The sequence below is a fragment of the Notolabrus celidotus genome, chromosome 6, assembly GCF_009762535.1.
Source record: "Notolabrus celidotus isolate fNotCel1 chromosome 6, fNotCel1.pri, whole genome shotgun sequence".
Lineage (NCBI taxonomy): Eukaryota > Metazoa > Chordata > Actinopteri > Labriformes > Labridae > Notolabrus > Notolabrus celidotus.
In genome coordinates, this window is record NC_048277.1 from 18,199,581 (window position 1) to 18,213,304 (window position 13,724).

A 13,724-nucleotide genomic window follows, 5' to 3' on the forward strand; every position below is an offset into this window, starting at 1 on the left:
CTTTTAGAAGGTAGGACTTTGTAAAGAAGAGTCAATTTGATCCATACCAACTGTTAAGTGTGTTGTTTTTGTCACCGTCAGTGATTTGTTTATGATGTATAAATTGTTTTTTCTACGCCATTGTTTAGTTGCCGCCTGCATCCAGTCAGGAAAGTCTGGCTGCTCATACGGTAACGGCACTGACGTTATATCTACTTCTCCACACCCCCTCCCCTCCTCTTCCTCTCCCTCCTCTCCCTCCTCCTCATCCTCTGTCTCTGCTGTCTCCGCACTGCTGGCCCGTATCCGTTGTGTGTCACAGGCAGCAGCACAGCAGCAGCAGCAGCAGCAGCAGCAGCAGCAGACATTTGACGAAGAAAAACACGGACTGTGGACGCATCTACTGCGCCCTTCTGTTTCGCGTGGACATATTAGGGGGGCGAAAACAGGATTGTATTTCAATCTCCGCGGTGTTGTGCAGTGTCTCTGAAAATCATCCCTGCCTCTACACCCCCTCCATCCGTCCCTGCCTGTGTGGATGGTTGACTGCAGATTTGATGGTGCTGAGCAGGCTTGTCTGATTGAAGGCTTGCGGCCGGAGGGGGGCATCTGTGGGGCCGCAGAGAGACGGAAAGCTCTGTGGTTGTCCTCTGCCCTGTGTCTGTGAATGGACTGCGCTCCATCCGTGATTTTCTGCAGTCTCTCTGAGTCATTTGTGGAAGAAGATGGCGGACAGGGCTGAGATGTTTTCCCTCTCCACTTTCCATTCCCTCTCTCCCCCTGGATGCAGGTAAGAGATCACATGAACAGTGGCAGAGGAGGGATGGCGGGGGCGATTAGTTAAAGAGTATGGGTGACACCATATATTAGAAATGTATTCGCTCTGTTCAATGACAGCAGTGCATCACACATTCCCTCCTATCGGTAGTTATCGATATTTAAATTACCTGACAGGCCTGTAACTGCTTCCATGCGCGCCTATAGGTGCCAAACAAGGCCGGCTGTTTGTTTTAGAGCTGATATGACCATGGAAGACAGCTGTTTTTCTTGTGATAACTTTAATTATTCTTGTAAAAGTGAAAAGAAGGGTAATGGATAACAAAATGGCAAATGATTGATCCTAAGCAGTCGCGACAGGCAGCCGCCTTGCGCATTCTCTGTGTGAGGCCCACGCCCTGTTGAGTCCAGCCCAGGCAAGGGCATGATGCTGAACAATGATTTACGGAAGTCCTCTTCATATTGTTGGTTTGAACGTCTCTGATGTGACTTCTGCGACACACAATATGACAAATCATGCCTGTGTTTTCTTTCGCCATTAAACATGACTGTGAATGGGAGATAGCTCTTGCAAATACGGGCAATGATTATGTTGACGTTGTTGATGTTTTGTTTGGTTCTTTGTCGTTGTTGTTTTTCTTTTTGGTGCTAATTGGGTCATGGAAATGTGGAATGTTGAGAAACGTCTGTGTAGTTTTGATGAAATAGTGTAAAGGATGCTGCAATATGAAATCTAATGTCTTAAACAGGAATATGTTGTTGAAATATTAAGTTTACTGTATGTCTAATTTGATATCAGCTTGCTGCTGTAAGCCTTTCTCTCTGTGTAACTGTAATGGAGAAAAAAATATATAAGAATAAACAAAATAATAATATATTGTTATATACTGCACATGTTCTTACAGTACTTTTAACTCAGTACAATGTGGTACCTCTCAAAGGAGAAGTCAGGAAAGTGTGACAAATTTGTACCAATCTTTGTTTGATGTTGCATGCAGGAAAAAAGCTCTCTGCACTTCAACACAACATTTCATTGTTCTATGTCTACCTCCACATGTCCCTTGTTCTAATACAGTTCAATTACATTATCTCACCAGGTCCCAGAGGGCTTTGTATTCCAGCATGCACTCATGTAGGATTTAGTTACATACAGTCGCTTCGTCTCACGGATGGATTGTATCAGATCAGATCAATAGAGCATATTTAATACATGACTTACATTGACCTTAGAACTGAGAACAGAGTCATGCTTTGATCATCACATTTATCTGTAAAATGTACAGTTTGCTAATGGCTTTATTGTATTAGACCTGAAATCTACTGATACTGATTAGTTTCACTGCAATGTATTCAATGAATGTAGTGTGCATTTGAGGAGACGCATGCTCTGTGTGTTTAGTCAGTTATAGACAGTTGGTTGAACACTGTAAAATACAATTATGATCAGGTATATGTAACATACAGCATGTTTGGCATTGTGTATTTTTTATCACAGTGCTCACATTAGTATGTTCCATCTGTGCATGTTGTCATCACCATCTCTGTGTTTTGGTGCCTGACAGATTTACGGATGAAACCACCGGTGGTGTGACGGTATGTGTGTGGTTGCACTAATCTGCCTTACATAACCCCAGCAGTGCTTCCAGTGGGCAACATAATCCGTAATAGAGCCTTTCTTTTGTCCAGAAATTTATGACAGTGATTTCTCCAGCATTGAGGGAGCACTCTCCCCACCAGGAAGAAAACCCACAGGCGATAAATCTGTACAGAGAAAATGTAACAGTTATAACACATCATTTCATGTGTTTTTGTAAAAGGTGATGTGAATGTCTGTCTCCCAACATCAGTAGAGAAACATAGCTTTGTATGAACATTTCTGAAAATATTCAATATAAGAACTTTAATGTGATCTGTTTTACTTCAGTTTCCCAGCAATGTTTTATATCATGGAAGTATGGCAGGGTTTCTGGATCAAAAACATGGCTGGGTTTTGTTTAAACCTAAAAATATACATTATGTTAATATATTGAAGTGTAGGACTCACAGTTGTAGCCTGTTCCTTAGAAACTAAAATCAATTGTCAGTCCATATATTTTATCATTTAACCAATTTTTCAATCATGTTGTAATTCATCAACAGTAACCATAATGGCTATCTCCTTATGTGACCTATGATCAGTGAAGATATTTTCTAAGGAAAAGTAGCAACAACAACAACAAAAAGGTCATCCAGCCAGTGGCAGAGCCACGACTTTTTTGACTGGGATGACCGAACTGGGGCACTGACTTTTGTAGCAGTGGCCAGGTGGTACACATTAGGAGCTAACCCCAAATCTCCAATACTTTAATCTACTTAAACTTATAATATAAAATAAAAAAAAAAATGGTACACGCTTTGATAAAGAAAATTAGAAAAATGAGTGGCAACACTTATATCTACTGAAGCTGACTTTTGTGGTACTCAAAATTAAGATGTTTGTCCAAACTCACCATTTGAAGTACCAACAAAAGAAAATGCTGCACATGAAATGCAGAGAAGCTATGATCAGCCTGCTGGAACAAAACCCTGATGGTCCATTTCGATGTAAGTGCTGCCTCTGACAAGACAAATAGTCAATCATGGTCTCGAATTTCAGGGTGGCCACTGGGGTGGCTATCAGATTGGCTGCACCCCGGCTCCGCCCCTGCATCCTGCTTCTTAAATGTGGGTTGTTTGGGGCTTTCATAGTAGTCTTTCGCATCGTATTGAATGTATTTGTATTCTTAAGCCCTGTTCGGAGAACAACAACAATACATCTGATGACATTTTCAGTCCCTGTGAAAAAAAATTCTAATTGTGGCAAAGCATTCAGTTTGAAATCCCAGCTGTTTCCAGTAGTACATCAATATTTTAAAATGATACACTGGCAGTAAACATCCATCTAGTTCATCCCTTCTATCCCTCTACTCGTGAATCTAATTTGTTTAGCCGTCAATGTTCCACTTTTCCCTCTGACTCTTTGAAGGCTGATTAGGAGTTGGATGGAGGGAAGTGAGGGGTGGTGGGTATGGTAACCATGGGGTAAGAGGCTTAAATCAAATACAGATTCATTTTAGCTCAAGCGTTCCATCTCTGCCTCCCTGCTGCTGGCTTCCAATCCCTCGCTCTTTCTGGTCCTGTTCTTCATCCTTTCCTTCCTCTTTCTCACACTTTGAGAACAACAAACACTCACCAGTTTTTCACAATCTTTGCTGCAGCTGTTGCTATAGGTTTTCCCCCCAATAATTAAACCAGTCATATTTATGCAGAACATTATTTTTGTTTTCCATAAGCATGATACCAGTTGGTGTATCCTATTTATCAGAAGCATTAGCATTGACTGTGATGATTTCATTCATCCAAATCCAGCCAAATAGACATGAAATCATCTGTTATGAGCAAACCGATGCATCATCTGTGCCTGTTGTTCCGATATGGTGGGATCTGGCTTGGCTCTTAGACAGAGAGAGAGAGAGAGAGAGAGAGAGAGAGAGAGAGAGCTTCATTAGGTTAAAATGTATGACTCATGTGTGTGTGCAACAATATATGTGTGTGTGTGTCTCTAACACACTGACAACTGACGGGGGGGGGTGAAAAGCTTAGAAAATTGATCTTCTTAATGAGTCAGGAGCAACCAAATGAAATGTCCTTGGCTTTTGAAGACGATGATGTCACGGTGAAGCAGGTGCTGATGGTTAAAAGGCAGCATAATGGCAGCAGAGACCAGACTGCACATCCACCCTTTGTTTCTGCAGCTATTTATACATGCTTATAAAAGTGTCTTGGTGATTTATTTGTCAGTGTTTTATTTTTGTCTCATTTATTTTTTTTGATACAGACATCTTCTTTTCTGCTTTTTGGGATACATGAAATGCACTTTAGGATAAGAGAAGTATACCGAAAAGTTAGTGTGTGTTTATGGATATATAACGCTATGATTTAAGGTTATAGGCATACACTTTATTTACTTTGCTTTGATCCGATTAAATAGAAATGTATTAAATAATAGCTTATACAGAAACTGGATCAGAGGGATGAATTGTTATCTGATTGATCCAACAAACATTTTATCAATCATATATGCTGTCACATAATAGTGAAAAGGGTCAATCACTACTTTCCAGAGTTCAAAGTTACATCTTCAAAGTAGGGATGCACCGATCCTACTTTTTAGGTCCCGATACCGATACCTGGGCTTTGGTATCTGCCGATACCGATACTGAACCAATCCGATGTGTGAGGATAAAACTAAGAATAATGTTTTGGCAGCTTTTCTGACTTTTCTGACTTTAAAAACCACAAAAGAAGCATGACATGCACCTAAACTGCAGAGCCTCTTTAGTTATCCTCCATCATGCTCCGCCGGGCAAAAATGCACAGACCGGCTGGCGCTGATGACGTAGGAGATGCACATTGCTGTTGTAAACACAGAAAAGCATAGAACTGAGATGAATAGATCTACCATATGGATTGGCACTATATAACGGCCCCTTGTCACTAATATCTGATCTAGCTTTTTGAGTCCGATCTGGTCGATGTCCGATACCAGGATCGGATCGATGCATCCCTACTTCAAAGTCTCTTCTTTTGTCCCACTAAAAGTCCAAAACCAAAGAGGAATAGATTTCCTGCAAGAGACATAACAATTCTGTATTCTACCATGGCCATGTTATATCAGTGGGATTTCTTAAATAAAGGTTAAATAAAACATTTCTTTTTAAAACATCCAAATACAAGAACGTAAAAATATTTGGCTTTATTTTTTTTAGGTTTGCTATAATGGTTTCTCACTTATGATTGTAAATATGGTCATTCTGACCTATTAAAAGTAAAGATCAGCTTTAATCAGTGGGGAGGTTGTGTGTGATGTGTGAACATTAAGTCTGTAAAGATACAGTGAGAAGAGATGACGGTGTGTTACTTTTGTCTATTCCTGGAATATACTGAAACATCAGTATGAAAGATCACATGGATTTAATAACTGTTAGATCAAATGTGGTCTGGAAAGATTGTTCAAACTTGAGGAGGCAGGAAGAAAATAAAACGAAGCAGCCAGATCTGAAGACAAACGGAGATGGTATCAAAACGTGAGCAGTGGCAGTGGATCAGGGTGTGACAAGTGCAGCAACACGCCTAGCATCAGTGAATGGTAATTTTGTGCTGACTTGTTTACTTGTGGTTGGATTCTCTTTTTGCTCAGCATGAAAAGATTGAGGCAGATGGGATTCAGAGCTCTTTTCCTTCATGATTATGTAGATTGGTGTAGTGATAGAGACTTTTCTTCAGCCTTAAAGCTTCTGCTCCAATTCTGGTGAACTAAATATAAGGGGCTTCATGGTGCTGTGTTGGATAAGCAGCAAGAAATACAGAACACGGTGTGACAGAGACTGCATACACATTTAAATGCTGCCTAAACGCTCTGCAGTGGTGGCTGCCTTTCACTGTGGGATGTATAATCAGAAATAAAAATAAAACAGATTATCGTCGGCATAGAAAATCTCGGGGAAGTGCTGAAGGGCCTAGAAGGGGGAGCTGGTAAGTTGGTTGATCTTATCGATGGGATGATGAAGTGTGGGTGTGTATTGTGCATTTGTGTGTCCATGTTCACCCCTTCTGTCTTGGAAGCTTTATACTGGCACATATTTCTGGAGTTTTGCAGTTTAGGGGAAATGGGGCCACACTCTGTTGTGGTATGCATAGCTGAGCCACAGGAGAACTCTAAGAAGATGAGCACACAAACAAAATGGAGGCAAGAAACACAGCAAAATGGGAAGCAATAGATGCCATGAGAGAAGGGATAATGAATGAAAGAAAAGAGCTGAACAAAACACTTTAGTCAATAAATAAATAAGACTCACTTCATTCAAATGTGCATTTAGTGATTTGTAGCTGAAGGTATAGTTTTGTCTTATTTATTTAGATTATAGGAAACCTGTCTCATAGACTTCTGCTCCCACAATAAAATATAGTGTCCAGTTACTTGTGGAGCTACTGCATTGAAAAAAAAATCCAAATCAACCACCATCAGCCATCTATTCAATCAATGTGTACTGATTGAGGTGAATATTCAAATTAGGTGCACTATAAGAGCATGGGATGAAAGGAAAACAGTAATACAACCACTTTGGGGACATGTGGTGTAATTACTTAAAAGACCAGACAATAAAAAACAACATTTGATGCCTCTGCAGTCTTTGCTTTTAGTCAGGCCTGACAGGAAATCTGCTGCACTGCTTCTCCTGGCCATAAAGAAATTGCTTTTTGCCATCAAGTAAGCAAAGGCCTTATTGTATTCCTTTGTTCTATTGATTTCAGTATTTCCATTTGCCAAGCTCTATGTTTGTCATCTTCCTGCCGTGTTGTCCATCTCTACTACTCTTGATTACATTCTCTGTGTACCCTGTCTCCATCCCTCTGCACCGCCATCCAGAAACCTAACAGGACCGTATTCCACTGGTGTGGTGGTGACAGCAACCTTAGATACCCGGCACTGTTGTGGTGTTTTTCTATTGCAAATCATACACTCACACACACCTACCTACACATACAAACATAGCTTCCCTGAAGGTTACAATGGTTGAGGATCTCATCAATGACCTCATGTCCTCAGGTTTGGCTGTGAAGCTGCTTTAATTATTGTGGCAGATAGGAGATTAGTTTTGGTGGCATTTTTGTTTGTGTTTGTATTCTTATGGGATGCTACTTATTCCCTTACACTTAGACTATATACATAATTGATGTATACACCATAATGCAGCCGATACTTTATCGACAGCCATTTTGAAACCTCATTTTTTCCTCTGCACTACATTTTGTTATTTTTGAGCTTAAAGTGGTCATGTTTGTACTTGAAGGTGGTTCTGAAGAGGAGTTGGCCAACGGAAGCAAAGTTATGAAGACTATTAGTCAGTGTAGGTTTCTGTAGCCTGCAGGAGCTGGTTAATGATAACTTTTTGATGTTAATTTAAAGAGGGTGTAGCATTTAACAGGCTTCATGTGTGCTCACAAAAATGTCTGGAGGAAGAAATATAACAAACAAACTGCAACTTAACAGAACCAATCTTTTAATCACCACAGTCTGTCTTCTGCTAGTGCTGACATATAAAGCGCATATATAGAGCGCAGACTTCTCAAGCAACATGTTTGTATAATGAATACTTAGTAAAACATGCAATTTGTTGAATATTTGCAGTAAGAAAAATCGTGAAAGCCACCAGAAGCACAAACACTGCAGAGCTAGCAGCTCTAACCTGTCACTCAAAGAAATTGCACCCATAATTATGCATATCTTTGATAGAATTCTAAGGAGTGACGTTTGAAAATAATCCACCTCTGTTCAGTTTTCAGTTATAGATCAAAACAGTTTTTAGTGCCAGGCTGTAAACATGCTCTTTTGGAGCCAGCATCAAGTGGCTGCCTGAGGGACTGCAGCTATTGGCACCTCCAGGTTTAATTCATAACTCATCCTTTGGAGATCACACTTGGCCACAAACCCACAGATTGCACTCAGTTAAGATCATTTTCATCATGTATTGACTGGATAATATTCCGTTTCACATTTTTTTATAGGTGTCTCTGGTACCAGTGTAACAGGACAAATGTGGTGCCCCACTGCATGCTGTATAATCCATTTTAAAAGCTTTAACAGATAGTCCGGTCAATCTGATATATAACAGTTTATCTACACTGAGTTTGAATGCGCTGTACTTGCACAGCATTGGCTGATCATTATACATAGAAACATTTGGAGAAAATTCAAGTGCTCAGAAGAACAGAGAACAAATGTATACATTTGAAAGGTTTTCTCAGTGTTAGACCCTCTTATTCCGTTGTGGTTTGATAAGAGGTTTAATTGTATGTGGCTTTGTGTCCAATGATTATAGGACATTTAAAATGGCCAGCAGTCGTGGAAAGTAATTAGACACACACGGGTTGCAGCGACACACACACTCTCAAGGTTAATTGTAAGGGGGTGGAAAGGGACGCCTTCGATGTCCTGCAGCCAAAGACCAGTGATGTTACAACAGTGAGTACTCATTTAGAAAGATGCAGCTTTATGACAGTTTACTGTAGTCTTCATCTGCCTCAGATGCAATTTTACAGACATATTTTATCCTCTCTCTTGAAGACATATACAACTGTATTTTGTGATTCATATAGCATGCCTGGAAAATGTCAGCAAAATGAGGTGGAGAGAGGGAATTCCCCATCAGTAATACAGCTTAAAGTCGTACATTTATTGTTCTTAGCCCTGTGGTCTTACAGCAAGAAGGTTCCTTGTTCGATCTGGTCAGAAGCCTTTCAGTGTGAAGTTTGCATGTCTTCCCCCTGCATGCCAGGGTACTCATTCCAAAAACGTAGAAAAGGACATGCTTATTAAGTTAGTTGGTGTATCTAAATTGTGTGTGGGAGTGTGTGCATGAGTGATATTTTGTCTCTATGTGTCAGCCCTGTGATAGACTGGCAAACTGTTTGCCTCTGGCCCAGTGACAGCTGGGACCGGCTCTAGCTTCCTGTGACCCCAAACAGGATATGTGCAACATAAAATTGAAAGGGATGGCTGCAGTCCACCTAAATCTGGGGATCATGAGAAAGTGACAATATTTGAGATGGACACCTGACAAACTGGCCCAATCTGCACTGTTTAAATCAATTCTTCCATCTATGCTTTTTATTTACAACAGGTATTTTGTGACCTCACTCATTATGACATTTCAAAGACTATCTTGATCTTACTGAGAAATGATAATCGTCTTTACTGAAGCCAGTCACAAAAAGGAGCCATGCCATATCTCCTATAAAGAAACTCCTTGCAACACTGCATTTTCTTGCGTCTGGATCATTCCAGCGCACTATCGCATGAATGACCTCCCGACTGTTGCCAGGGCATTGACCGCCATTGTCAGCCCAGACACAGCACTGACAAGCTGCCTTGTGTGCGCAACGATGGTCCGAGTGTCACCGAGTGGTGGAGGGCCCGCGCCACAGTGGACACAGCTCTCACCTCCTGATCAATGGCCTGTAACCAATCCATCTGATTTCTTTGGTGCTTCAGCATCTCCCGATCAATGTCATCGTAACAATCTGGATGCCTGCGGGGCTCCGCTGAGGTGTTTTCTGGTCTAAGCTGATTTGATGAGTGCAGCAGGGATTGTCAGACATCTGATGAAGATTCTCCTTTTAAGAAAAAAATGTTGTTGTTTTTTTTTACAGTCATGACGGACAACTTACAAAAATACTTTTCAAATAATGAAATCAATTTTTTTTCCATTCTCCTAAATCGCGTTTCTTTTGGCAATAGTGAGATGTCTCTGCTGGAGTTCACCAGTGTGTTTATTTGCCTCCTCCACCAAGACCTCCAACTCCATGGCTTCAAACTTCTTATTTTTTACGGCCAAACTCTCCATGGTGACAGCCGGTAGCACACGCAAAATCTTCATTTGAATAGGGCGGTCCGCATCACTTTTGCACCTGTTATCAATTGCACAGCCAGTCATAGTCGATCACCCGCAACACAGCCATTAATAGCAGGTGCAATTGTTTTGTTTGAACGCACAATTTATCGCTTGTTATTTGGGATCTTGGTAGATCAGGCCCTATGTCCCTCCCTTGTCCTTGCATTCTACCACTTGCTTCATGTAAAGTCAGAATAAACTACAGGATCTTATTAATACGCTGACTAAATGCTGCATAACCTTGTCAGCAGTTTACTGCCCTGCTGTCCTTCCCCAAACTAGACAATAAACCAGAACTTTATATTAGTGCAATTATATTTCAGTGCAATTAGTATGACCCTACAGTAACAGATGAGGTATGAGATATTGGATGATCCGAGACTTGTGTCAGCAATACCTTGAAAAAAGGATCAAAAATATTCTGGCATTCAAAAGGTTAGAGCCGTTTCTATGTTGGAAGTCTCTCCACCAGCTAAGCTGATTGGGTAGAAAAGGCTGAAGATGGTTTTAACCTGGGCACTACAAAGCTCTTACCAGGGTGGTCAATGCTCAGATCAGTCTCCTGTTTAAGATCACATTGCCAATAACCTCAGACCCCATGAGAAAAGGTATGAGGGTAGACTGAAAAGTCAAATAAATGGGGTTTGTGTTACACTAAGCTTATGCATAAAATCGTATGTATCAGACATCACTTATGAGGACGGAATTAAAATGGCTGCTTTCTATGAATACTTTAGCAGTGCTTATGAGTCAGTCCAGGCTATTGTTTTAAAAGTGAATGAATCAGGTGGCAAACCATATATTACAGACCTTATACCTATATTGTATATACATTAGTAAAACAACACCATTGCTAATACAGTTATCTTCTACTGGTGTACTTGGCTTGTGTGGTGAGATTGTCTCAGATATCGGTGTCAGATCCATAGACTCAGTAGAAGCTTCCTGCTTTGAAAGGCAGCTGTCGTATGGCAGTGTAGGTGGGGGTGGGGGGGGTGCTAAGGGAACTTGGTGTATATATTTAAGTCTTAGAGATAGTGGTTATCTTTGATGCCTTTACTATAGTCATTCCCTTTACTGTGCAGGGCCTTATACAAAACTGACAACTCACTTGGTTAAATAAATAATGATCATAATTTCAAGCAGCACAGTAGCTGATCTTTAAAAGAGGCCAAAAATGCTGAGGAATGTACTGGCTAAAACTCTGAAATCCCAAGTATTTACAACATGTAATCTCTGATGACAAACTTCTAGCTAGCATGCTTAGCCTACATTAGCAGTCAGCCCTCTGGGAAGGCTCTTCACCTGCAGATATGCTTGAAAGAGAGTGAATTATAAGAGGTTTTGCAGTGTAAATCCTGTTGGTTTGCACTTTCTACCGGCTTAACTGTTACAGTACACCAACAGGTTTGCAGAGCCTGTCAAACAGCAGCTGGAAAAACTGTAGGGGGTGTTTCATTGCTGATGGCTTCATAGTAGGGGGTTTGGACAGTGCACTGATCAGAAAAGAAAAAAGGGGTAAAGTAAGAGAGTACACAGTCATCTGTTGGTTAATGCCTTTGTTAAAATTTTGTGCAGATTATGTAACAGACTCAAATCAGAGTAGTGATGGCTGTCGGCTACATGTTGGCAGAGTTAGCATACTAATCTAGATGGTGCTTCGGAGCAGATCTCTCCCTTTGTCTTCCAGTGCCATTGCATAGATATTATACCATCATGAATAAGCCCTCCAAAGAAATCTCCTTGTTTCATCCTCTCTTAAACAGTAATGTTCTGGTATGTTATGTGGTGATAGCGAACATTGACAGTGCAGTGCTAGTGAAGAGTACTGTAAATGAGAGCTAACAAAATGTTAGCAATTAGTTTAGTTTTGTAGTTTGAAATAAAGAAACCTTACGAAAGATACACACACACACACACACACACACACACACATATATATATATATATATATATACTCAAACATAGTTTCTAGATAGTCAGGCTTTTTAAGTTACGATTCCTACAGTGTAGTGAGACACAGTACAGTGAAGGCAGGGGTCCTATCACATCATTGCTGGTAGTTTACAGCTTTAAAAAAAATATGATGATACAATTTATATATCTCCCTATGTAAGACTTTCTTTTTTCAGCTCTCCTGCTGACTAGCAGCTCAAATATTTCTTTCTGAAACATGGTTTCTATAATTTCAGTTAATTGTATCTCTGTGTAAGTTTTCATTTTTCGGATTAGTTTGGTTTTAATTAGGTATTTGATACCATTAAATTTGAGTTTATATTCATGACTGACAGCTCTTAGTGTAGGAGGAAAGGTGAGACAACACACACCACTACAGAGTCATTGAACTTTTCATAACCATGAGTATCCACTTCAAAGCAACACAAGAGGCTGCTACACTGTAAACTGTGCTGACCAGAGGGGTCTATGTAGTGAGTTAGTTAAATGTGTGTTTTGGTTAGCAGAAGGAACAGGACTGTAATACTACAGCACAGGGAGCCTGTCTCTATAATGCAAACTCTGGCTCCAAAGTCTGTCACCATTGCAATAAGTCAGGAGCAGTAGTTTGGCTTCAATTCTCTATGAGAGGAAGTGGAGATGTATCGTCTAATACTCAGATTATGATATAGAAACCATTGTTAGGAAAATACTTTGTCGCAACATCTTGACCCATAGACCAAAATAGCAGCAGGAGACTTAATGATTTATCCTTTTCACACAGCAGGCCTGTATGGATACATGCTGTGAGGCCATTTATTATCTGTGCTTTGGCGGAACTATAGTGGTAGATTAAAGTCTGACTGTAACTGGCAACGTTCACTGTATTCACCTTTATTACCCTTTCATATCTCCACCATGATTAGAATCATTATATTTTGTTGCGAGCACCTTTTTGTATGGGGCACTCACAGTACAGTGACTTCTTTGTGACCCCCTTTGTTTCACTTTTAGGTGCAGCCTGTCCTGATTATCTCACTGGCCCTGGTGACTTTGTGTATATCTAACCCTATGTGACCATGTGATGTGAGCTTGCATCCATGCGTAATATGAATGGTGTCCTTTTCTAAGTAGGAAAACTGCAATGCAGCATTTCCTTCATCACAGTGCCGTAGAACTCAGAGCCTGCTAAAACTAATGGGGCAAAGATGAGATAGAGTCTAATCAAGAAAAGTTGCAATGCCACGGCTCATTACGGAGACATATACACTCCTGCTGGAGAGCGCTGTCGTTGTGAATAGGAATTCAGAAACTCTAAGTATAAGAGGAAAACACCGCTAAATCACTTCCCGCTCTTTTTATGATATCCCCAGCTCATACGAAAATACTATACGATACGATTCAGCTAATCTAATTTGAAATGTCGACACTTTTAATTTCAGTTCTTTATGTGTTTTAGTTCTGCACCAGAGAAATGTTCAACCCCTTTACACAAGGGAATGGAGGACAGAGTAAATAGAATTGAGACTCATAGATGGACCATAACAGGCCATGAAATAG

General features: G+C 40.5%; 1 protein-coding gene across 1 annotated transcript in view; it reads left to right on the forward strand.

The window, feature by feature from the left end:
- The first annotated feature begins 246 nt into the window (after window positions 1-246).
- The window catches only part of mapk8ip2 (mitogen-activated protein kinase 8 interacting protein 2), a 33,551-nt gene continuing 20,073 nt past the window's right edge, over window positions 247-13,724 (forward strand). The window contains exon 1 of the mRNA XM_034685685.1: window positions 247-769. Within this exon, the coding sequence (XP_034541576.1) occupies window positions 705-769 (65 nt within the window). The 5' untranslated portion in view covers window positions 247-704. The remainder of the gene's footprint in view (window positions 770-13,724) is intronic.